The following is a 25,259-nucleotide window of genomic DNA, read 5'->3' on the forward strand; positions in this document are numbered from 1 at the left end:
ATATGCCCACCCCTTGAGGGCAAGGTCCCTCTGTTGCTTATCGGATGCCCACCCCTTGGAGACAAGGCCCTTCTGTTGCTTCTCAAAAGTCCGCCCCTTGGAGACAGCCCCCCTCTGTTGCTTCTCATATGCCCGCCCCTTGGAGGCAGGGCCCCTCGGTTGCTTCTCAAATGCCCGCCCCTTGGAGGCAGGGCCCCTCGGTTGCTTCTCAGATGCCCGCCCCTTGGAGGCATGGACCCTCTGTTGCTTCTCAGATGCCCGCCCTTTTGAGGCAGGGCCCCCTGTTGCTTCTCAAATGCCCGCCCCTCGGAGACAGCCCCCCTCTGTTGCTTCTCATATGCCCGCCCCTTGGAGGCAGGGCCCCTCTGTTGCTTCTCATATGCCCGCCCCTTGGAGGCAGGGCCCCTCTGTTGCTTCTCAAATGCCCGCCCCTTGGAGGCAGGGCCCCTCTGTTGCTTCTTAGATGCCCGCCCCTTGGAGGCAGGGCCCCTCTGTTGCTTCTCATATGCCCTCCCCTTGGAGGCAGGGCCCATCTGTTGCTTCTCAGATGCCCGCCCCTTGGAGGCAGGGCTCCTCTGTTGCTTGTCATATGCCTGCCGCTTGGAGACAGGGCCCCTCTGTTGCTTCTCAAGATGCCCGCACCCTGGAGGCCGGGCACCTCTTTTGCTTCTCATATGCCCACTCATTGAAGATGGCCCCTCTGTTGCCTCTCAGATGCCCACTCCTTGAAGAAGGCCCCTCTGTTGCTTCTCATACACCCGCCCCTTGGAGGCAGGGCCCCTCTGTTGCTTCTCAGATGCCCGCCCCTTGGAGGCAGGGCCCCTCTGTTGCTTCTCATATGCCCGCCCCTTGGAGGCAGGGCCCCTCTGTTGCTTCTCATATGCCCGCCCCTTGGAGGCAGGGCCCCTTAGTTGCTTCTCATATGCCCGCCCTGTTGTATGTTACTGTTTGTAATGACGCGCGTGGTCGCAGGTGCGTCATTACAAACAATAATATTTTATGTTGTGTTTTGAAAGTGTGGATCGCGCGTTGTTTTCCGCGTGCTGTGTGTTGTGTGAATGCATCTGGATCCGCGTGGTGTTGTGATTCGAAAAGAGTGTGGGGAAGTGATATGTGGGGAAATGGCAGTTTCAATTCATTCGGTTGTTACTCGGACTTGCGAAGACTTGAAGAATAAAGGACTCGTATTTCATCTTTACCTGGATCTTGTTGTTTCTTCTTTTTGGATGTTTGCTGACATTTATAACACTGGCGACGATCGGGAACGTATTTCTGTGTGGAATAATTACCGATTTTTTTGCAGTTTTCAGGATTTATGTTAAACTGCCTTTTCATTGGCCATTAACACGGAAGTTTTTCTGTTAGTCGTTTTCATTGGATGTCTACCTTCATTCTTCATTGGATAATAGCAAATATCAATTTAAAGCGTTTTCTTATTGGATGTTTGTTGTAACATCTTATTGGTGAGAATTCAGGATTACTACAGTTGTGTTTGTGCATCAAATTCAGTTATTATTTCTTGCTGGAACAGCGCATTTGAAGGAAAATGCAGATGCAGAACTGGTGAACTGTAAGTAAGCTTCTGGGACACGCACACATAAATCCTGCGTGACGTTTTTATCACATTAAGGAAGAGAAAATATTTAAAATAAAACTATTCTTTGTGTGCTGCAACATTGTACCAATACAAATAATTGTACACAATTATGGCTGGAATTCAACCTCCTCCATCCTTTTTAGCCATTAAAGGGGACCCTCTTATTGAATGGGATATCTGGGAACCTATGTTTTTAGCATATGTGGAAGTTCTAGAAGAAGAGGATTGTGGAGCAGAGAGGAAACTAGCTTTGTTAAAACATTGTCTTGGAGGAATTGCACTCAAAGAATTTAAAAGTTTACCTCCTTTAAGTGATACTTCTAATCTTAATGTACATCAAATTGCTTCTAAACAACTTTCCATTAGATATGGGAAGAAGATTAATATGGTCATGGAAAGATTTAAGTTTTATTCCAGGAAACAACAAAGTGATGAGTCCATTGACAATTATGTATCGGATTGCTCTGAAGAGGTCGCTCCCCACGCTCCCTGTTATCCTTACAGCCTGGTATCGTAGCGCTTGCCACTAACTCTTTGCCTGGAACATTGCCTGACATCGTAGCGCTTGCTGCCTGTTATCGTAGCGCTTGCTGCTAATTCATTGCCTGTGACATTGTGTGACATCGTAGCGCTTGCTGCCTGATATCGTAGCGCTGGCTGCCAATTGTTGTGCTTTTGCTCATTGGGCTGACTGCCGTTGTTCAATCAATCAATCAATCAGGTCATTTGTAGAGCGCACTACTCACCCGTAGGGTCTCAAGGCGCTGGGAGGAGGGGGGGGGGGTGCTGCTACTGCTCGAACAGCCAGGTCTTGAGCTTCTTCCTGAAGGAGAGGTGGTCTTGGGTCAGGCGCAGATTGGTCGGAAGTGAGTTCCAGGTCTTGGCGGCCAGGTAGGAGAAGGATCTTCCTCCTGTTGTCGCTCTTCGGATGCGGGGGACGGCGGCGAGGGCGTGGTTGGTTGATCTGAGGAGGCGCTTGGGAGTGTAGAAGTTGATCCGGTTGTTGAGGTAGCTCGGGCCTTGGTCGTGTAGGGCTTTGTGCGCGTGGGTGAGGAGCCGGAAGGTGATTCTCTTGTTGACCGGGAGCCAGTGCAGGTCTCTCAGGTGTCCGGAGATGTGGCTGCGTCGGGGGATGTCGAGGATGAGTCTCGCCGAGGCGTTCTGGATCCGCTGGAGTCTCTTCTGGAGTTTGGCAGTGGTTCCGGCGTAGAGGGCGTTGCCGTAGTCCAGTCGGCTGGTGACGAGGGCTTGGGTGACCGTCTTCCTCGTCTCGGTGGGGATCCACCGGAAGATCTTACGTAGCATGCGCAGGATGTTGAAGCATGACGAGGAGACGGCGTTGACTTGTCTGGTCATGGAGAGGGAGGAGTCCAGGATGAAGCCCAGGTTGCGTGCGTGGTCTGTCGGTTTGGGTGCGGTGCCCAGGGCGGGGGGCCACCAGGAGTCGTCCCAGGCGGAGGGCGTGGAGCCCAGGATGAGGACCTCCGTCTTGTCTGAGTTTAGTTTCAGGCGGCTGGTCGTCATCCATTCGGCTACGTCTCTCATCCCTTCGTGCAGGTTGGCTCTGGCGGTGGCGGGGTCGTTGGTCAGGGAGAGGATCAGCTGGGTGTCGTCGGCGTAGGAGATGATGTTCAGGTTGTGTTGGCGTGCGATGGCCGCGAGGGGGCTCATGTAGATGTTGAAGAGGGTTGGGCTCAGCGAGGATCCTTGGGGTACGCCGCAGATGACTTTGGTGGCCTCTGACTTGTACGTTGTTGCGCTGCTCGCATCGCCTGCAGAGTTATTTGTGCATTGTTGTGCCGCTACCACTGCCCAGATCGTGGCATAGTTCCGGTGGTGCCCCTGTTCCGCTTTTTGTTTGTGCCGCCATTTGCTTGTTGACTCCTGGCCCGTCCCTCCTCCCCGCTCCCGCCTCCCAGCTGCTCCTCCCTCCCACTGAGAGATAAGGCTCGTCCCTTCTGGTCTAGCGCTGGGACCGTCTCGGATTGCTCTGAAGAGGTCGCTCCCCACGCTCCCTGACCATCCTTGCAGCCTGGTATCGTAGCGCTTGCCGCTAACTCTTTGCCTGGAACATTGCCTGACATCGTAGCGCTTGCTGCCTGTTATCGTAGCGCTTGCTGCTAATTCATTGCCTGTGACATTGTGTGACATCGTAGCGCTGGCTGCCAATTGTTGTGCTTTTGCTCATTGGGCTGACTGCCGTTGTTGCGCTGCTCGCATCGCCTGCAGAGTTATTTGTGCATTGTTGTGCCGCTACCACTGCCCAGGTCGTGGCATAGTTCCGGTGGTGCCCCTGTTCCGCTTTTTGTTTGTGCCGCCATTTGCTTGTTGACTCCTGGCCCGTCCCTCCTCCCCGCTCCCGCCTCCCAGCTGCTCCTCCCTCCCACTGAGAGATAAGGCTCGTCCCTTCTGGTCTAGCGCTGTGACCGTCTCGGATTGCTCTGAAGAGGTCGCTCCCCACGCTCCCTGACCATCCTTGCAGCCTGGTATCGTAGCGCTTGCCGCTAACTCTTTGCCTGGAACATTGCCTGACATCGTAGCGCTTGCTGCCTGTTATCGTAGCGCTTGCTGCTAATTCATTGCCTTTGACATTGTGTGACATCGTAGCGCTTGCTGCCTGATATCGTAGCGCTGGCTGCCAATTGTTGTGCTTTTGCTCATTGGGCTGACTGCCGTTGTTGCGCTGCTCGCATCGCCTGCAGAATTATTTGTGCATTGTTGTGCCGCTACCACTGCCCAGATCGTGGCATAGTTCCGGTGGTGCCCCTGTTCCGCTTTTTGTTTGTGCCGCCATTTGCTTGTTGACTCCTGGCCCGTCCCTCCTCCCCGCTCCCGCCTCCCAGCTGCTCCTCCCTCCCACTGAGAGATAAGGCTCGTCCCTTCTGGTCTAGCGCTGTGACCGTCTCGGATTGCTCTGAAGAGGTCGCTCCCCACGCTCCCTGACCATCCTTGCAGCCTGGTATCGTAGCGCTTGCCGCTAACTCTTTGCCTGGAACATTGCCTGACATCGTAGCGCTTGCTGCCTGTTATCGTAGCGCTTGCTGCTAATTCATTGCCTTTGACATTGTGAGACATCGTAGCGCTTGCTGCCTGATATCGTAGCGCTGGCTGCCAATTGTTGTGCTTTTGCTCATTGGGCTGACTGCCGTTGTTGCGCTGCTCGCATCCCCTGCAGAATTATTTGTGCATTGTTGTGCCGCTACCACTGCCCAGATCGTGGCATAGTTCCGGTGGTGCCCCTGTTCCGCTTTTTGTTTGTGCCGCCATTTGCTTGTTGACTCCTGGCCCGTCCCTCCTCCCCGCTCACGCCTCCCAGCTGCTCCTCCCTCGCTCCGCCCCCCTCCACTACCCACTTATGACAGATGCCTTTGCGCGCAGCGGTCTACGCCCGTCCGCGCCTGGACCGCGCCCAGCGCCAGACCCCCTGCAAAACTCATACCACCCGCATTACATACGACACCGCAACCCTCTCAGCCCTTAACCCCGGCCGACTCCCAAACTGCTATCTAGCCGCGCCTGGACACACCCATGGACCCTTCACCTGCCACTCCTGCAAGTTCGACTGCATCAGGACCCACACCAATTCCACAAACTACAAACAGAGCTCCGACACTAACCACCTAAAGTGCATCCTGCTCAACACCCGCTCGGTCCACAGACACTCTATTGAACTCTGGAACCTACTCGACACCACATCGCCGGACGTCGCCTTCCTTACAGAAACATGGATGAACGCCACATCAGCACCCGACATCGCCATAGCCACCCCGGACGCCTACAAGATCATCCGAAAAGATCGCACCAACCAAACAGGAGGAGGCATCGCTATCGTCCATAAGAACACCATCCGCATCATGACCAGTTCCGACGATAACCTCACTTCCGCCGAACACCTTCACTTCCAGATTCACACCGACCCCAAAACCACACTCAGAGGCACCCTCATCTACAGACCACCAGGACCCCACACACAATTCAGCGAAGACATCACTGACTTCATCAGCCCACACGCCCTCCCCTCGGAGAACTACATTCTACTGGGAGACCTCAACTTGCACCTGGAAAAGAAAAACGACAGCAACACCACCACCCTCCTAGACAACCTGGCCAATCTCGGACTCAAACAACTTGTTGACACCCCCACCCCCCTTGCCGGACACACGCTCGACCCTATCTTCACCTCCAGCAAGCACATCTCCTTCGATCACACCTCAGCTCTCCACTGGACGGACCACAGCTGCGTTCACTTCTACTACAAAAAGACCACGACCCCCCACAACCTATTCCTCGAAGAAATTGGAACAAAATCACCACCGACCAGCTCTTCACATCGCTTCACCAAAACCCCCCGCCAAATCATCGGACCCAAACCAAGCAGCCACTAACCTCACACAATGGATCACCCACAGCGCCGACGAACTAGCACCCCTGAAAAACCATCTAATCAAGCAAGGTAGCAAAAAAGCCCCCTGGTTCAACGATGACCTTAAGAAATCCAAGAAGCTCTGTCGTACTCTCGAGAAAACCTGGAGAAAAAACCCAACCACTGACAACCTAGCCACCTTCAAGAACGCCACCCGCAAACACCACCAACTAATCAGATCCACCAAGAAATCAGCATTCAAGGATCGACTAGACAACAATGCCTAAAACAGCAAGGAACTATTCAACATCGTCAAAGAATTTACTAACCCCACCGCCGGCACCAACGACATCACTCCCTCCCAAGACCTCTGCAACCCTCTATCCTCATTCTTCCACAACAAAATCGCCAAAATACATAACAGCTTTGAAAACCAGTCCGAAGACCAGTCCACTCCACCTACCCCCGAACCAAAACCGCACTCTAGCAACCTCTGCGCCTGGAACCCAATCACCACCGAAGACACCATCCGCCTGATGAACTCCATCCACTCAGGATCGCCAACCGACCCATGTCCTCACCACATTTTCAACAAAGCAGACTCCATCATCGCACCCCACCTCCGCGATGTCATCAACTGTTCCTTCAACTCCGCTACCTTCCCGGAAAACTGGAAACATGCCGAACTCAGCGCCCTTCTGAAGAAACCCACAGCAGACCCCACCGAACGTAAGAACTACCGCCCCATCTCGCTCCTCCCATTCCCCGCCAAAGTCATTGAGAAAGCCGTCAATAGTCAGCTCGCCGCCTTCCTCGAATCCAACAAATCCCTCGACCCTTCACAGTCCGGCTTCCGAGCCAAACACAGCACCGAAACCGCCCTCATCGCAGCAACAGATGACATCCAAACACTACTGGACAACGGAGAAACAGTTGCCCTCATCCTACTTGACCTATCCGCAGCCTTCAACACAGTCTGTCATAGCACCCTCATACAACACCTCAGCAACGTCGGAATACAAGGAAAAGCATTGGACTGGATCATCTCATTCTTCGCCGGAAGAACCCAGAGAGTCCGCCTCCCCCCTTTTAAATCAGAGGCCACCGAAGTCATCTGCGGCGTACCACAAGGATCATCACTCAGTCCCACCCTCTTCAACGTATACATGAGTCCCCTCGCATCCATCGCACGCCAACACAACCTCAACATCATCTCTTACGCAGACACCCAGCTGATCCTCTCCCTCACCAAAGACCCAAACACCGCCAAAAGCAATTTACACGAAGGAATGAAAGAAGTAGCCGAGTGGATGAAGAACAGCCGTCTTAAACTTAACTCAGACAAAACGGAAGTCCTCATCTTAGGGTCACCCCCCTCTGCCTGGGACGACTCATGGTGGCCACCGGCCCTGGGAACCGCACCCATACCTACGGACCACGCACGTAACCTGGGCTTCATCCTGGACTCCTCCCTTTCGATGACCAGACAAGTCAATGCCATCTCATCATCATGCTTCAACACCCTACGCATGCTCAAAAAATCTTCCGTTGGATCCCCACCGAAACAAGAAAGACGGTCACCCACGCACTGGTCACAAGCCGACTGGATTACGGAAACACCCTTTACGCCGGAACCACAACCAAACTACAGAAAAAACTCCAACGTATCCAAAACGCCTCAGCCAGACTCATTTTGGACATCCCTCGGCAAGCTCACATTTCCAGCCACCTGAGAGACCTCCACTGGCTCCCTGTCAACAAGAGAATAACGTTCCGTCTCCTCACTCGCGCACACAAAGCCCTCTATGACCTAGGACCCGAATGCCTCAACACGCGACTTTCCTTCTACACCCCCTCCCGCCAACTTCGATCGTCCAACCAAGCCCTCGCCGCAATTCCACGCATCCACAGATCCACCATGGGGGGAAGATCCTTCTCCTACTTACCGGCCAAAACCTGGAATTCCCTCCCCACCCACCTCCGCCTTACACAGAACCACCTCTCCTTCAGAAAACAACAAAAAACCTGGATATTCGATAAGTAAAGCACCTCCCTCCCTCAAGCGCCTTGAGACCCTCTGGGTGAGTAGTGCGCTATACAAATTTTGGAACTTGAACTTGAGTATTAGCAGTCACATGTGACTTTGAACATATTAATTATGATCAGGTGTTAAGGGATCAAATTCTTATGCGTACCAACAATAAAAAGATACAACAAAGGTTATGGACAACTTCTGACATGTCTCTTAATGCAGCGATCGAGATAGCAAAATCCATTGAACATTCTGAAAAATTTGTGGATGAAATAAGATCGCAAAACAATGGTAAATCTGATGTATTGATTGTTAATAAGGAAAATGACAAATTCAAGGATTCGGATAAGTATAAAAAGTCCATGACATTTATAACACGCCCCTTGGAGGCAGGGCCCCTCTGTTGCTTCTCAGATGCCCGCCCCTTGGAGGCAGGGCCCCTTGGAGGCAGGGCCCCTCTGTTGCTTCTCAAATGCCGGCCCCTTGGAGGCAGGGCCCCTCTGTTGCTTCTCAGATGCCCGCCCCTTGGAGGCAGGGCCCCTCTGTTGCTTCTCACATGCCGGCCCCTTGGAGGCAGGGCCCCTTGGAGGCAGGGCCCCTCTGTTGCTTCTCACATGCCCGCCCCTTGGAGGCAGGGCCCCTCTGTTGCTTCTCAGATGCCCGCCCCTTGGAGGCAGGGCCCCTTGGAGGCAGGGCCCCTCTGTTGCTTCTCAAATGCCGGCCCCTTGGAGGCAGGGCCCCTCTGTTGCTTCTCAGATGCCCGCCCCTTGGAGGCAGGGCCCCTCTGTTGCTTCTCACATGCCCGCCCCTTGGAGGCAGGGCCCCTCTGTTGCTTCTCACATGCCCGCCCCTTGGTGCAGGGCCCCTTGGAGGCAGGGCCCCTCTGTTGCTTCTCACATGCCCGCCCCTTGGAGGCAGGGCCACTCTGTTGCTTCTCAGATGCCCACTCCTTGAAGAGGGCCCCTCTGTTGCTTCTCAGATGCCCACTCCTTGAAGAGGGCCCCTCTGTTGCTTCTCAGATGTCGGCCCCTTGTTCCCCTCTAACTGGCAATAAATCATTGTCATTTCCGCATGGCTCTTAAACCTCACTTATTCTCAGCAGGATGCTGGAGCTTTTCGGACTCGGCCTGTGGCTGTTTTTCTTGTTGCTCTTTTCTCTTTAGTCTTAATCCAACATGTATTTGGGGAAAGTTAAGCTGACAAGTAATCCATTCGTCCTTAGCAGACTCCTGCCCCGAACATAACAAGACGGACACATCCTCCCCGTGTTCCCCTCTAATCCTCACTCCCCCGTGAGCCCAGGACTTCATGTTAGGTCCTTGGCTTTAAAAGCTCGTGTAATGTATTCCCAGATTATTTCCTAGATAAGGTGATGGTACATTTGGATCAGAAGTCTCCGTTCCAAGGTTCATCTTTACATGCAGTTGATTATTCAAGACAGTCAAAGCTGTGGGCTTAAACTATAGTCTTTGCACTTACATTTCAGAGTTCCACATTAACTGGTATTGATCTGACTTGTGCTTGTCCGGGTGCGTGCAGAGGTGAACACTCCCCCACAAGAGAGGAACATTTGTGTCGTGGCTAATTGCGCAGTGAAGGCTGGCACACTTCCGGCAGCAAGTTCTGCCATTCACTTCCGGGGGAAGCAGACCCTTGATGGAATCTCGCTTACCTTGCTCCAGGCCTGCGGTTTCTATCTTGCCTCTAACACCCTGTTGCCACACAGGCAGGTCTCTTATTGACCTGGGATGTGGTTAGTTTTGGCAGAGCCAGTGCCGTCCGTGTTATCGAACATCAGAAGTGTTGTGTGAACGAGCTGGTAATGGAGAAAGACTGGAAGGTACTGGGAAGCACACCGACTGCCTCCATTTCCGCCAGATGCACATCTGGCCCCATATGTGCAAGAACGAGGATACATGTGTCTGGCTGTCAGTTTGGCTCATCCCAGAATAAACACTGCCACGAAGGAATGCCCTAAGTGGAAGGCAGGAGTTTCATATCTTTGATATACTCTTCTGTGGGAGACTTTACTAGCCGATATTTGGTGTAAAGAATGAGTGTGTAACATCAGTACAGGTGGGGTCTGGCTGCTGGTAGGGGCCACAAGCAGTTTTGCTGACTCTCCAGACTATTGGATGACCAGGCCTAACCTTTGGCATCAAAACCTACAGCCTTCCCAGCGTGTGTGCCACTGTCACGCGTGGGCTGGGAGCACGTGCTGATGTCTGCCATGGAACCAGCTTCCCATTGTAAGATCTACCCCAGCTGTCCTTCCAATGGCAAGCGTCACCGCTGTGTAGTCCAGCCAGAGGGACAAAGAAGAAATAAGAAGGAAGCGAGGCCTCTACGCATGGGTTCACTCCTAGAAGACAAACCTGGCGCACAATCACAAGTCAGGACCTGGACCGCCCCGTGTCCAAGTCTTAACATGCCCCATTGAGAGAAGCTCCAGTCGAGAGCATCTCTCACCACCAGGTCACTGCCAGCGCCCGCCTGGACACACTTATCTTCATGAAAACCTTAAAGAATGAAGGTACCTTTTCACAGCAGAAGCAAGCACTACCTCTAGCTGACAAAGTCCCGGCGCCCCGCTGGCCTCTCCTCAATGACCCTGCACTTTTCAGCCATTTTCTCATCTGTCCATCGACATTAACCTCCTACTGGCTACTAATTAGATGGTTGGTTACCCAGGGGGCTGTATTGACCAATCTAGCCATAACTAGTTTCCCCTGTTAAAATATTGTATCTTGTACAACTTTACTTGACTGAGCCTTGAGCCCTCGTTACACTACACAGCAGCTGTGTATCCCCATCTCCTTTGCATGGTTAGAGCTGTGAGCTCGGCGAGGCTACCAAACGCTGATCTGGGGCAGCACAGGAGGCTTGTGTCAGGGTGCGAGGTATGAGAGGGGTGCCTTGAATAAAGAATATGAAGTCTCTATTCACCTCTCTCTTCTTCCCCCTAATCGCGTACAAGGACATTCTCGTACAAGGACATTCACATCCAGGACAGGGCCAGACTAACTTTCCAAACTGGCTGACTTTAGTACCTTTAATGAAAGAGCCCAAAATTGGCTAAACATGACTTGCACTGGAAAACATATGCCCAGATCCAGTGGAAGCAAGCTGGGCATGGTGGCGCAGGTTACCAGGCTTGCCCAAACGTATTGGACATTGCCACATAAATGTGGTCAATTTCAGCTGCCATGGCCTTGCTCAACTTGCATGGGGTGAGGCATTGGAGGCTGCAATGGTCGTGACTGGATATGGGGCAGACAGCGAGAGAGGATATGAAAAGAGGCGATCTTACGCTCTTCTCTTCGTCCATTCAGGCCCCCAGTGACCCAATGGAGCAGGAACAACTCACCAAACGCCTTTGATCCATCTTTCATATAGAATTTGATCACCTGATAGTTATTACATTATTAATCGAAAACACGTTACATATTAAATCCCTTTCCTGAGTTGACCACAGCGTGGTTAAAAAAACAAAGGGATCTGAAACTGCTGAATATATGAGGTTTAGTCGAACTGAAAATAACAAATGTAGTGCAATCGATCATTTGAGGCGAAAATTGTTTGGCACATGTCTGAGGCTAGCACTTTTTATCTCTGAGCAGACAGTGTAATAAACATACAGGCCTGACAACTTGTTAAAAACAAAAAAAAATTGTGATGTGTGTACAGACAGACATATCTATATCACATACTCCAAAAATATAACAGATTTCCATAAATCCCTTACATGTGCAATGAATAATTCCAAATTAAGGGGTGGGCGGTGTGTGGGAGCGCGTGCGTGCGTGTTTTCTTAATAATCTTTTACCTCGACGTCCATCATGTAAAAGATATATATGGAGCAATCGTGAAGGATTCGGAGTCACGTGGGGACATTAATTATTAAAGATTCCGTCGAAAATTACTGCAGGCTCGAAAAGGATAAATAAAGACCAACGAGCGATAGGAAAGGCACAGGGGATATGGGGTGGGGAGGAAAACAAACAGCAAGCGAGAGAGACTCTCTGAGGGGTAAAAGAACAAAGAAATGGCAGGAAGAGGACGCTGCAGGGGGCTGAATATTAGGCAGAAATGTACAATGATAGCAGGGGAGCAAAGAAAGGAACACTAGGGCCATGTAGAGGAAAGGGGAAGAGAGGATAAAGGGCACAGAATGAGTCATGAGAAGGAAGATGGAAGGGTGAGAGAGGAAGGAATGAGGGTGGAAATAAAAAGAGAGGCGAGAGCAAGAATGAAGTGAGGAGGTAGAATGGAGAAGGAGGGATCCCATAGAAGGGGCCTTCGGGAGAGGCCAACATAAACAAGAAAGAATGGAAGATGGACGAGAGTGGCGGACTGACCAATAGAAAGAGTGAATGCCACGAAATATCATAGATGAAGTGCGTGCAAGCGTGTGCGGGTCCACTTGTGTGTGTGTGTGTGTGTGTGTGTGTGTGTGTGTGTGTGTGTGTGTATGTATGTATGTGCGTTTCCACGTGTTACAGCATATTCGCGAGGACACGGGAGACTTCGGGAGGGGGTGAAATTGAAAGATGCCCGCAGGCGCGGAACCAAGTCAGGGCAGTACCAGACATCAGCTGATCCCGTCTCCAGCGAGATCACCATGGAAACCCCATCCCCGATGGAGGTCGCCCTGGCAACGGGATGCTTTAGAAGCCGTGATCCTGAGCGGTGCTGGCAGGCAGAGACAGTTTAGTGGGGCGCACATTAGCTGAGCAATCCATCTTCCCGACCAGCAGGAGCGCGTCGAGGCGGGGTGCGGGCGCGCAGTAATGAAGCTGCGTGGTCGCCATAATTACAACCCATTTACTTCCCCCAAATACCGCCATCACTCCAGATAATGGAGTTTTCCATGGAACTGGATGCGGCAGGTGTGTGACTGATGGGTGCACCGGCCCCCATCAGAGACGGCCGGGTGCATTCCATGGCGGCGCAGAGCGGGCGCACATTCCGGGGCGCGAGGCGCGTCTGGCGGGGCCGTGGCGCAACCTTGAGGTTTATTTGTGTGGAACGCTATTGATACCTGGTGGCTGCACCGCTCTGTGCATAACGAAGAAACACACAGCAAAAGTAACGGGGATAGGTCTGGGAGAGGAGAAAGGTCTGGGAGAGGAGAAAGGCCCGGCTTCAAAATAAAAGCGGCCCCCATTAGCGATAAAAGGAGGCTTTGAACCTGTAAAGACACGCGGTGTACGTATTTTGCAAGGGTGAATGGGTTTGAGCTTGCTGCATGCAATGTTTGTTTGAACATCAGGGAACCAGCCCGCACTGACCTGCCAGAGCAGCCGTCAGCCGTCCGGGCGCTACTTGTACTTGTCTACATACCTCACAGTGCCTGACCATGTGTCTACATACCTCACACTGTCTGACCATGTAAATGTAAATGTAAATGTAGTTGAGCTTATATAGCGCACAGCTACCCGCAGTGGGTGTCCCGGCGCTTGCTTAGGGAACCCTTCCTGGTATTCCCCTGTGAGATAGCAGGGTATCCACAAGGTGAAAGTCAGGCATCCCGCCGCGAGGGGCCGTTGTGGAGATTAAGCAAGCTATTGCCCAGAGTCGCAGAGTGTGAACCCGTGAGTCGAGGAGGCACCGGGGAATTTTTAGCCCAAGACCCGCCGAGGCGGGGAATTGAACCCTGGTCCAGGACCGATCTCAGCTTCCGGGTCTGCTGCCTCTAACCCCTGAGCCACACTTCTCCACCATGCGTCTAACATACCTCACACTGCCTGTCCATGTGTCTAACATACCTCGCACTGCCTGTCCATGCGTCTAACATACCTCACACTGCCTGTCCATGCGTCTAACATACCTCACACTGCCTGCCGATGCCTGTCCATGTGTCTAACATACCTCGCACTGCCTGTCCATGCGTCTAACATACCTCACACTGCCTGTCCATGCGTCTAACATACCTCACACTGCCTGCCGATGCCTGTCCATGTGTCTAACATACCTCACACTGTCTGACCATGCGTCTAACATACCTCACACTGCCTGTCCATGCGTCTAACATACCTCACACTGCCTGTCCATGCGTCTAACATACCTCACACTGCCTGCCGATGCCTGTCCATGTGTCTAACATACCTCACACTGCCTGTCCATGCGTCTAACATACCTCACACTGTCTGACCATGCGTCTAACATACCTCACACTGCCTGTCCATGCGTCTAACATACCTCACACTGCCTGCCGATGCCTGTCCATGTGTCTAACATACCTCACACTGCCTGACCATGTGTTTAACATACCTCACAGTGCTTGTTTATGTGTCCAACATACCTCACACTGCCTGTCCATGTGTCCAACATACCTCACACTGTCTGTCCATGGGGGGTGGCGCCCCTCACTGCCTGTCCACAAACCACACTTGCACCGCGCGGTCTGTCCATGTATCCCATATACATCCCTCCATTCTTGTTCTCCAAGAGCCTCTCCCTGTCTGCCCATGTGCACTGGTTCCTCTTATTGAATGCATACACGCGCCCCTCACCGCTCGCACTGACATGTCCATGTGTCCCAAGCTGCTCCCATGCGCCAGAAGGGCCTCTTACTGCCTGTCCACGTGCTCCAAGCTGCCTCAGTTTCTGTTCATGTGGCCCCAGGCTCCTCTCACCGTGCAAGAGCCCCAGGCTCCTCTCGCTGTGAAGGAGTCTTAGGCCTCTCTCACTGTGCAGGAGCCCCAGGTCCCTCTCACTATGCAGGAGCCCAAGCTGCACTCACCGTGCAGGAGTCTTCGGTCCCTCTCACTGTGCATGAGCCCCAGGCTGCTCTCGCTGTGAAGGAGCCCAAAGACTCCTCTCACTGTGAAGAAGTCTTAGGCCTCTCTCACTGTGCAGGAGCCCCAGGCTCCTCTCGCTGTGAAGGAGTCTTAGGCCTCTCTCACTGTGAAGGAGTCTTGGGCCTCTCTCACTGTGAAGGAGTCTTGGGCCTCTCTCACTGTGAAGGAGTCTAAGGCCTCTCTCACTGTGAAGGAGTCTAAGGCCTCTCTCACTGTGAAGGAGTCTAAGGCCTCTCTCACTGTGAAGGAGTCTAAGGCCTCTCTCACTGTGAAGGAGTCTTAGGCCTCTCTCACTGTGAAGGAGTCTTAGGCCTCTCTCACTGTGAAGGAGTCTTAGGCCTCTCTCACTGTGAAGGAGTCTTAGGCCTCTCTCACTGTGAAGGAGCCCAAGGCGCCTCTCTCACTGTGAAGGAGCCCCAGGTCCCTCTCACTGTGCAGGAGCCAAGACTCCTCTCACTGTGCAGGAGCCCCAGGTCCCTCTCACTGTGCAAGAGCCCCAGGCTCCTCTCACTGTGCAAGAGCCCCAGGTCCCTCTCACTGTGCAGGAGCCAAGACTCCTCTCACTGTGCAGGAGCCCCAGGTCCTTCTCACTGTGCTAGAACCAAGGCTCCTCTCACTGCGCAGGGAGTCTTAGGTCCCTCTCACTGTGCAAGAGCCAAGGTCCCTCTCACTGTGCAGGAGCCCCAGGTCCCTCTCACTATGCAGGAGCCCAAGCTGCACTCACACCGTGCAGGAGTCTTAGGTCCCTCTCACTGTGCATGAGCCCCAGGCTCCTCTCGCTGTGAAGGAGTCTTAGGCCTCTCTCACTGTGAAGGAGCCCCAGGCTCCTCTCGCTGTGAAGGAGTCTTAGGCCTCTCTCACCGTGCAAGAGCCCCAGGCTCCTCTCGCTGTGAAGGAGTCTTAGGCCTCTCTCACTGTGAAGTAGCCCCAGGCTCCTCTCGCTGTGAAGGAGTCTTAGGCCTCTCTCACTGTGAAGGAGCCCCAGGCTCCTCACACTGTGCAAGAGCCCCAAGCGCTTCTCACCCTGCAAGAGTCCCAGGCTCCTCTCACCGTGCAAGAGCCCCAGGCTCCTCTCGCTGTGAAGGAGTCTTAGGCCTCTCTCACTGTGAAGGAGTCTTAGGCCTCTCTCACTGTGAAGGAGCCCCAGGCTCCTCACACTGTGCAAGAGCCCCAAGCGCTTCTCACCCTGCAAGAGTCCCAGGCTCCTCTCACCCTGCAAGAGTCCCAGGCTCCTCTCACCGTGCAAGAGCCCCAGGCTCCTCTCACCGTGCAAGAGCCCAGGCTCCTCTCGCTATGAAGGAGTCTTAGGCCTCTCTCACTGTGCAGGAGCCCAGGCTCCTCTCGCTGTGAAGGAGTCTTGGGACTCTCTCACTGTGAAGGAGCCCCAGGCTCCTCTCGCTGTGAAGGAGTCTTAGGCCTCTCTCACTGTGAAGGAGCCCCAGGTCCCTCTCACTGTGCAAGAGCACCAGGCTCCTCTCACTGTGCAAGAGCCCCAGGTCCCTCTCACTGTGCAGGAGCCAAGACTCCTCTCACTGTGCAGGAGCCCCAGGTCATTCTCACTGTGCAAGAGCCCCAGGTCCCTCTCACTGTGCAGGAGCCAAGACTCCTCTCACTGTGCAGGAGCCCCAGGTCCTTCTCACTGTGCTAGAACCAAGGCGCCTCTCACTGTGCAGGGAGTCTTAGGTCCCTCTCACTGTGCAAGAGCCAAGGTCCCTCTCACTGTGCAGGAGCCCCAGGTCCCTCTCACTATGCAGGAGCCCAAGCTGCACTCACACCGTGCAGGAGTCTTAGGTCCCTCTCACTGTGCATGAGCCCCAGGCTCCTCTCGCTGTGAATGAGTCTTAGGCCTCTCTTACTGTGAAGGAGCCCCAGGCTCCTCTCGCAGTGAAGGAGTCTTAGGCCTCTCTCACTGTGAAGGAGCCCCAGGCTCCTCTCACTGTGCAAGAGCCCCAGGCGCTTCTCACTGTGCAAGAGCCCCAGGCCCCCCTCACTGTGCAAGAGTCCCATGCCCCTCTCACTGTGCAGGAGCACCAGGCTCCTCTCATCGTGCAAGAGCCCAGGTTCCTCCCACTGTGCAAGAGCCCAGGCCCCTCTCACCGTGCAAAAGTACCAGGCACGTCTGACTGTGCAAAAGCCCCATGCTCCTCTCACTGTGAAGGAGTCTTAGGCCTCTCTCACTGTGCATGAGCCCCAGGCCCCTCTCACTGTGCAGGAGCACCAGGCCCCTCTCACTGTGAAGGAGCCCCAGGCTCCTCTCACTGTGCTAGAGCCAAGGCTCCTCTCACTGTGCAGGAGCACCTGGCCCCTCTCACTGTGCAGGAGCACCAGGCTCCTCTCACTGTGCAGGAGCCCAGGCTCCTCTCACTGTGCAAGAGCCCAGGCTCCTCTCACTGTGCAAGAGCCCAGGCTCCTCTCACTGTGCAAGAGCCCAGGCTCCTTTCACTGTGCAGGAGCAACAGGCCCCTCTCACTGTGCTAGAGCCCCAGGCTCCTCTCACCCTGCAAGAGTCCCAGGCTCCTCTCGCTGTGCAGGAGCAACAGGTCCCTCTCACCGTGCAAGAACCCCAGGCTACTCTCGCTGTGAAGGAGTCTTAGGCCTCTCTTACTGTGAAGGAGTCTTAGGCCTCTCTCACTGTGCAGGAGCACCAGGCCCCTCTCACTGTGAAGGAGCCCCAGGCCCCTCTCACTGTGAAGGAGCCCCAGGCTCCTCTCACTGTGCTAGAGACAAGGCTCCTCTCACCGTGCAGGAGCCCCAGGCTCCTCTCACCGTGCAGGAGTCCCAGGCTCCTCTCACCATGCAAGAGCCCCAGGCTCCTCTCGCTGTGAAGGAGTCTTAGGCCTCTCTCACTGTGAAGGAGTCTTAGGCCTCTCTCACTGTGAAGGAGCCCAAGGCTCTTCTCACTGTGCAAGAGCCCCAGGCCCCTCTGTGCAGGAGCCAAGACTCCTCTCACTGTGCAGGAGCCCCAGGTCCTTCTCACTGTGCAAGAACCCCAGGCTCCTCTCACTGTGCAGGAGCCCCAGGCTCCTCTCACTGTGCTAGAACCAAGGCTCCTCTCACTGTGCAGGGAGTCTTAGGTCCCTCTCACTGTGCAAAAGCCCAGGCTCCTCTCACTGTGCAGGAGCAACAGGCCCCTCTCACTGTGCAGGAGCAACAGGCCCCTCTCACTGTGCAGGAGCAACAGGCCCCTCTCACTGTGCAGGAGCAACAGGCCCCTCTCACTGTGCTAGAGCCCCAGGCTCCTCTCACCCTGCAAGAGTCCCAGGCTCCTCTCGCTGTGCAGGAGCAACAGGCCCCTCTCACCGTGCAAGAGCCCCAGGCTCCTCTCGCTGTGAAGGAGTCTTAGGCCTCTCTTACTGTGAAGGAGTCTTAGGCCTCTCTCACTGTGCAGGAGCACCAGGCCCCTCTCACTGTGAAGGAGCCCCAGGCTCCTCTCACTGTGCTAGAGCCAAGGCTCCTCTCACTGTGCAGGAGCACCAGGCTCCTCTCACCGTGCAAGAGCCCCAGGCTCCTCTCACCGTGCAAGAGCCCCAGGCCCCTCTCACTGTGCATGAGCCCAGGCTCCTCTCACTGTGCAGGAGCACCAGGCTCCTCAAGCGCCTATCACTGTCTGTCCATGTGCCCAAGGAGCCGCTCTGTCTGTCCATGTGCCCAAGGAGCCGCTCTGTCTGTCCATGTGCCCAAGGAGCCGCTCTGTCTGTCCAGGTGCCCAAGGAGCCGCTCTGTCTGTCCATGTGCTCACACACATTTCCCCGCCTGCCCATGCATCCCAGGCACATCTCTCTATTCTTACTCCATAAGTCTCTCGCTGCCTGTCCTTGTGCACCAGGCTCCTCTCACTGCCCACCTGCACCACATGCCTCACATTGCCCGTAAACCTCAAGCTTCTGTCTGTCTGTGGACCTCAAGCCCCTCCTATTCTTCGTCCGTGTTTCTGTCCATGTGTCCCAGGCTCCTCACACAGTCTATCAATGAGTCCCACGCGGTGCTCTACGACTGTCCATATGTCTCCACCTACTCTCACTGTTTCCACCCGTTTGATTATTTCCCTCACAGGGCTCTCGTCAGGAGGTCACTGCAGCTTGCACCACACATTGCCGCTGCCAGCGCGGAACAGAAACCAGTCCTGGCAATTCCACCCGATTGGCCAGGGGGACGGGGTGCTAGGGAGGCGCGCTGGCCGGTGGGAGGGGGGAGGAGGGGTGGTGCTAGTGTCAGAACCACTGCCGCTTTTGTTACAGGGGACCGATATTGCAGCACTACTGCGAAACCGGCCACAAGTAACAAAACCGGTCCCCACTCTTCCGGCCCACCCGGAAAATGCATGGTGTCTGCAACGGCAAGTCCGGCCCTGCCTGTCAGTGCTGCCAATGACAGAACAAGCACAACTACTAACAATCACACTTACAAGTGTGACAGTTCAAACTATTTCAGGCCCCCAAAGCTAAAAGAACGGTCTGGGTGGCACGTAATAGTCATTTTTATTGTATATTTAATCAATAATCAACTGGCAAGCTCCATTGTTAATAATTAAGTGCCGGTATAGAGCACTGGAAACCAGTCTCAAATTAAGCACTGGTTATGCTGCAGGACGGTGTCTCCTCTACTGCTCCAGGGGGCATAGCAGCACTGAGGCTGTACAGAACTGTGGTACTTTACATCTTCCACTGCCCCCACCTCTGCAGTGATGCACATTGCACAGTGTGATGGCACTCTACACACTGTACAGGTCACACAGCACACACGGTTCACAGTGTGATGGTACGCTACTCACTGTACAGCTAACGCAGCACAAACGGTTCACAGTGTGATGGTACGCTACTCACTGTACAGCTAACACAGCACATGCGGTTCACAGTGGGATGGTAAGCTACCAGCCCCAGCCCCACTGCTCTTACCTGCACGGGCCGCTGCTAGACAGTGGGATGGTAGATTCACCCTCAACTGTTCACAAGAGCACAATGGCGCCTACATTTTTCAGTAGGGTGCTACTCTACATCCTGTGCAGCTCATAAGATAACGTGGCATGTGTGGTGTACAGTGGGATGACACTCTACACCCTCCCTTGCTCCTCAGCGGCAGCACTTACAGTGTACATCAGTGCGGTAATCTACACCCTGGACTGCTCACCAGGGCACTAATGGCCCTAATGTTGTGCAGCAATATGGTGCCACACAGCTGGGACCGGTCAGCAGGGCATTGTTGCTCTACTGCTGGGTGTTACTTAACACCCTGGACTGCTCATGAGGGCATGGCAGCACTTGTGTTCTACTGCAGAACAGTACTTTACATGGCACTCCTGTTTTAATGGGGGAAAATTTGGTCCTCAGAGGAACTTAATTTCTCCCGACTTGTTTTAAAAGATTGCATGAATTTAGACAATGCAATGGCGGTCCCTTGGAACGCTACGTTAAACAAACTTTTTACAAGATAGGATTAGAAGATTTTTATGATAAGCCGGAGTGTATACCGCCAAACATGAAAATGTACATAAAAGAGGTTTTTGTATCTGAGCTGAGTATATCATCTAGGCTTACAGATAGACCAAACCCCCCTTCTCTAAAACAGCAACAATTTTATCTGTCTTTTAGCTTGCAGGGTAATGCACGTTTTTTAATGACAAGATTTCGCTTGGGCACACTGCACTTTCTTGTGGCTTTTCCAAAACAGGTGAGGTGGTGTGAGAGGCTACCCCCCTGTCCTTGTAATAACTCAGCCCAACAAAATACTATGCACCTTATGCTATTTTGCACATTATATAAAGACCCCAGGGCATGCTTTCTTAAACCAATTTTAAACGAAAACTGTTTCTGCTCCTATAAAGAGAGTTTTAATTATTTACATTCTTTAGCAAATGCCTCCATTTGCGGTTCTGTGATTCATTTTATAAAAAAAAAATTATAATAAGGAAACGATATGCAATGTAAAAGTATGTAATTAGGTGTCTATCTGCAAAATATATTTTTTAAGCTTTTTGTAAATATTGTTTTTTTTAGTGATTGTATGTTTTCTTGTGAACTTTTATTATTCATTTGGAATCGAATAAAGTTTTCTGACTGATTGACAGTACTTTAAACCCCCGTACTGCTAAAGAAAATGTGGCCATGAAAAGTAGGGTCTGGGTCCGTTTCGGGAACAATTAGCGTGTTCTGACCCAAATCGTATGTGTAATTTCTTAAATTCCTTGGATAGAAAAAGTACTTAGTACAAGAGAAAGACACAATCTAATCCGGACTTGGTATTGAAATAATGATGTAATTTATAATTGTTCACACATGCATCAATGGTCATACATCACATGTAGAGCAAACAAAAGTAGCTTCTAACTGGTAATTAAGGCCAAAATAGTTTTGTAGATGAATTTTAATATGTAACATGCAGTCTTATACGTTCGTCCCAACTTAGTTGTTTGGAGAGCAAGAGTTTTTAAAGTATTACGTTATTTATGAAACCTTATTGCACATCTCATTGCTAAGGAGAGGAGTTGGCCTATCGGCTAGGGTGGTCGACCTAGAATCTGGGGAACTGGGTTCGAGACTCGGCAATGACGCTGAACATCCTGCGATTCTGGGCAAATCACTTAATATCCCCTAAACGAAAATGAATGTGTCCTCATGTAATGCAACTGGTACTATGTAAAGCGCTCTGATACCCGATACGAGTCAAGTTCGCGCTATATAAAACTCAGTAAAAAAAAAAGGCACGTTATCATAGTTTATGCGTGGAGAACGAGGTGTAAAATATCTGGCGATAGTGCAAGCACGATAAAGACATGAGGAAATGCTTAAAAAGCTTTCACCATAACGTGAATACAGGTGATGTGAAATGCGCAAAATCAAAATGTCCAATAATTAACACATCTTTTGCCCAGTCCAGCGCCTTGAAGAGTAGCAAGGCCATCGAAAATGAAGACAATTTGCCTTTGAACGGATTTGGCTGCATCCTTATACCAATAGGTCCCTATAAGATGCTTTTCGTTTTGCACTTTGCTCAACACAGGTTCAAAATATTGTGGTGAAGGAGTGTTCAGTATTGCCAAATATTTAGCAGCTTGTTCTCCAAGTATACTTGATTGTAAAGAGCCTTTCTACTAGTGCGTTTGCAGTAGATGTGTTGTTTGACAACTGATCTATACAGATATCATTTTAATTAACTCCAGGCCACATTTGGACCGTGTTTCCTCTTGTAAGAAGTCCTTTTGGAACCCACGGTCAGTGAGGTGTCTTTTAGAAGTTACAAGGAAGATGTGGCAGCACTTGTATCCTAAAATACAATGATGTGCTCAGTCGTGTACCGCTCATGGCCACTTTCGCAGGAGAGCAATAGGGCACTTGTGTTCTAGGCTCCCTTCCATGAATACACGCCATCTTGGCGTTACTTTGCAATTATTGCACTTCTGCGATCTGTTCCTCCAGTGCAGCGGAGGCATGCACCCTGATACCCTGGGGACTGCAGGCCGCCATATTCAGAGGTCGACGCCTGCCTGGTGGAGCTCTCTAGGCCTTCAGACGAGTACTCACCATGGCTGCTCATGTAAACGTTCTGTAAGCTTTCTGAGCACCCGCCGCGCTTTGGGAGGTCTTTCAGCAAATATATATTTTTAAAACAAGCCTGCAAAGGAAGTGTTTGTTTTTGAAGAAAAAACAAATCATGACTGACACCCTGGACGTTTTCTCTCAGGGCCTGGAGGTCAATCTGTATTATTATGTTGAGGACCGCCAAGCTTTTCCTGGCAGTATGTTAAAGAGTCTGCCCTAGATAGGGTGGATTGTATGAACTACTTGGACTAATGTCTTGATGTCCGTGGGGTTGTGGGTCTAAGGTTTTCACTGCCGAACCCAACAGGGCTTCTGCCAGCAGAAACATGATGGTTCACCCGACTTTAAATGGAGAAGGCAGACAGTCAGTTTGGTGGGCTCAGTACTCTGCCACGTTTGTGACAGTGTATCCCATCAGCCAAACTCTAAATTATCCCTTTAGTTTGCTAGCAGCCATTTCTGGAGGTGCTGCCTTACCTTTAGAAGCAATGCCCGAGTTCTTAGGTGAGTAGGCATGCTCCCAGAATGCACTGAAACCCATGCGAGCTTTCTTAGCTTAGGGCATTTTGAAGATACCCGTGTTTCAAACTCTACATGTTCTGGTTTGCAATCAGGAAATCTTTCCAATGCGAAACCAAGACCAGACTTAAGTTCTTCTTCAAGTTCGCAAGCAGTTAATCAATGGTCCTCGGTGCAGGGGTGGGACGACTCCCGATCCATTTCAATCCCATTAATAGTCTGTATCGATTCAGCTGCTCCGCAATCTCAGTTACATATTTTGGCCCATCATTTAAAGCCACTCTCAGATTCTTTACAAACAATACAGGTCAACAGAGCTGTCCCCATGTTCTTAGGACATATATTTTCCATACAGGTCTATGGGTCTGCTTCGATGACCATCGCCGCTACTTTCTAGCTGGATTCAGCTGTAAAAAGTGGTCATCCATCCAGCATTCAACTTGTAGTAGATATCGGACTACAGTTCAGGTGGCATTTTGTTAGTCCCAGCACTGGTCATGTGCCACCACGATGGATGAAACGAGCTGCAGGATGGTATCTGTTTGACACACCGGACAGCCATGCTGCAACCTACCCGTTCAAGAGCTTCGGCTGTACCACAGATTCACATCTGACCTCAATAATGCACTAGCTCCATGGGCGCACTCCGGTCACATTCAAGAGCTGCTGCATTGGCCACAAGACTGTCAAGTCAAGCCTGCCACAAAATCCACTGCAACCAAGATCATGCTCTAAAGAGGACACTGCGCAACCACCGCAACAGAGTCATCGGCATGCTTAAAACCAGAAAATGAAGGAAGGAAATGACAAAAGGTCAAGCCTTCTCCGGCTATGAAGGCTCTTGAACTCCAACCTGAGCCACACCAAATAAACTCAATCTCTTCTCCACTTCTGAAAGTTGTTGGAAACCTACATATTTAACTAACACCTCAGGGCACAATGTTCACTCAGCAATCGCACGCTGCTGTGAGAGGAGGGATTTCGTCCGTCCCCTTAATGCCACATACCCAATTCACTCTTGCCCATTTATCCCAGTAACCTCGTTCTCAAGCTAGGCACCTCTTGTTTTCCACTCTACAGGCCTCATGTTCTGCTGTAACTACTCTCCCTGTTGTGCCTTTGTAACTTCAAATGCTATCCAGCACTCAGTTCCTACCTCTGTGCAATATAGGTTCCACACATACATATTACTTGGTCAATCAACTCTGCCATATGGTGCAGGTTGAATCACCGTCTATGAATATCCTGCTGTGCCACTGGGTACACTCATGGCGGTGTGGGTAGCAGCACTTGTGACTGCAGTGAAATATTCTGCAAACAAAGACACAGGCATGCTTTGCACTGTAAAGCAAGATGGCGTTCTCGATTACTGCTGCTACCAGTGGCACTTACGTTGTACAGCGGGATGGAGTTCATGACCTTGTACTGCTTACTGGGGTCCATCTTGTACAGATGTCGGTCCGTGATGAGAATGGCACGATCTTCCACCTTATTAAATCTGTTTATCTGCAAACATACAGATGTATTAAAGTCAGGTAAAGGTTTTGCAGTGATCATCAAACAATAGCAGATAGGTTGTGATGGAAATAGCAGTAGCAAGTAGTAATTGTATTTATAAGGCGTCATCTCGCTTTTCCACAGCTCCACATCTGCAGACTAGCATGTAAAAGACACCTAAATGCACTTCTGCAAACTAACCTGGGTGGCAAACATAAACCCAAATCTTCACACTAACCTAGGAGGTTGACATGGGCCCATATTTTCAAACTAACCTGAAGAGTTAGCATGCCAAATCTGCAAACTAACCTGTTGAGAATACTCCGATCCAATTCTGAAAGCTGACCTGTAGGGCTGACACCGAGCCACATCTGCAAACTAACATGTAGGGTACCCACAGGCCAACAAGTACAGACTTGGAATAGATCATCATCTGCAAACAATGTGTAGAGTTGGCAGGAACCAATCTGCAAACTGACCTGCAGGGAACATATTGATCCATTTCTGCAAACTGATCTGACAGGCAGACTTGGGTCCACTTCTGTAAATTAACCTGTTGAGTTGGCACAGAACTACTGCATCTGCAAACCAACAGCAGAGTGGACGTTGGCCTACTACTGCAAATAATCTGCAGGAAGAACAGACTCACCCTTTTATGCGAACACATAATGCTCACACTGGAAAAATAACTGCAGGACATGCATTGGCTATCTTTACAAAGTAACCCACTAGAGAGAGTTAGGTCACCTAAACCAGCCTCTAATGCAGACTTGGGGCCTGACTTAGGGCTGGACTGGCCGTAGCGGGCACCGGGCAATCCCACAGTGCGTCGCAAGGGTAGGGGGCCGGTTTGGGCCCCCTGGGGGCCGTTTTTGTTACAGGGCCGTTTTTGCAGCAATCGGCCCTGTAACAA

The 25,259-nt window shown here is 51.9% G+C and overlaps 1 protein-coding gene across 1 annotated transcript in view; it reads right to left on the minus strand.

The window, feature by feature from the left end:
* MYO1D (myosin ID) overlaps positions 1–25,259 on the minus strand; it is a 620,564-nt gene that overhangs the window by 140,571 nt on the left and 454,734 nt on the right. The window contains exon 20 of the mRNA XM_078645112.1: positions 24,242–24,355. Within this exon, the coding sequence (XP_078501238.1) occupies positions 24,242–24,355 (114 nt within the window). The remainder of the gene's footprint in view (positions 1–24,241; positions 24,356–25,259) is intronic.

This window comes from Lissotriton helveticus, chromosome 5_1, assembly GCF_964261635.1.
Source record: "Lissotriton helveticus chromosome 5_1, aLisHel1.1, whole genome shotgun sequence".
In the NCBI taxonomy this organism is placed as follows: Eukaryota; Metazoa; Chordata; class Amphibia; order Caudata; family Salamandridae; genus Lissotriton; species Lissotriton helveticus.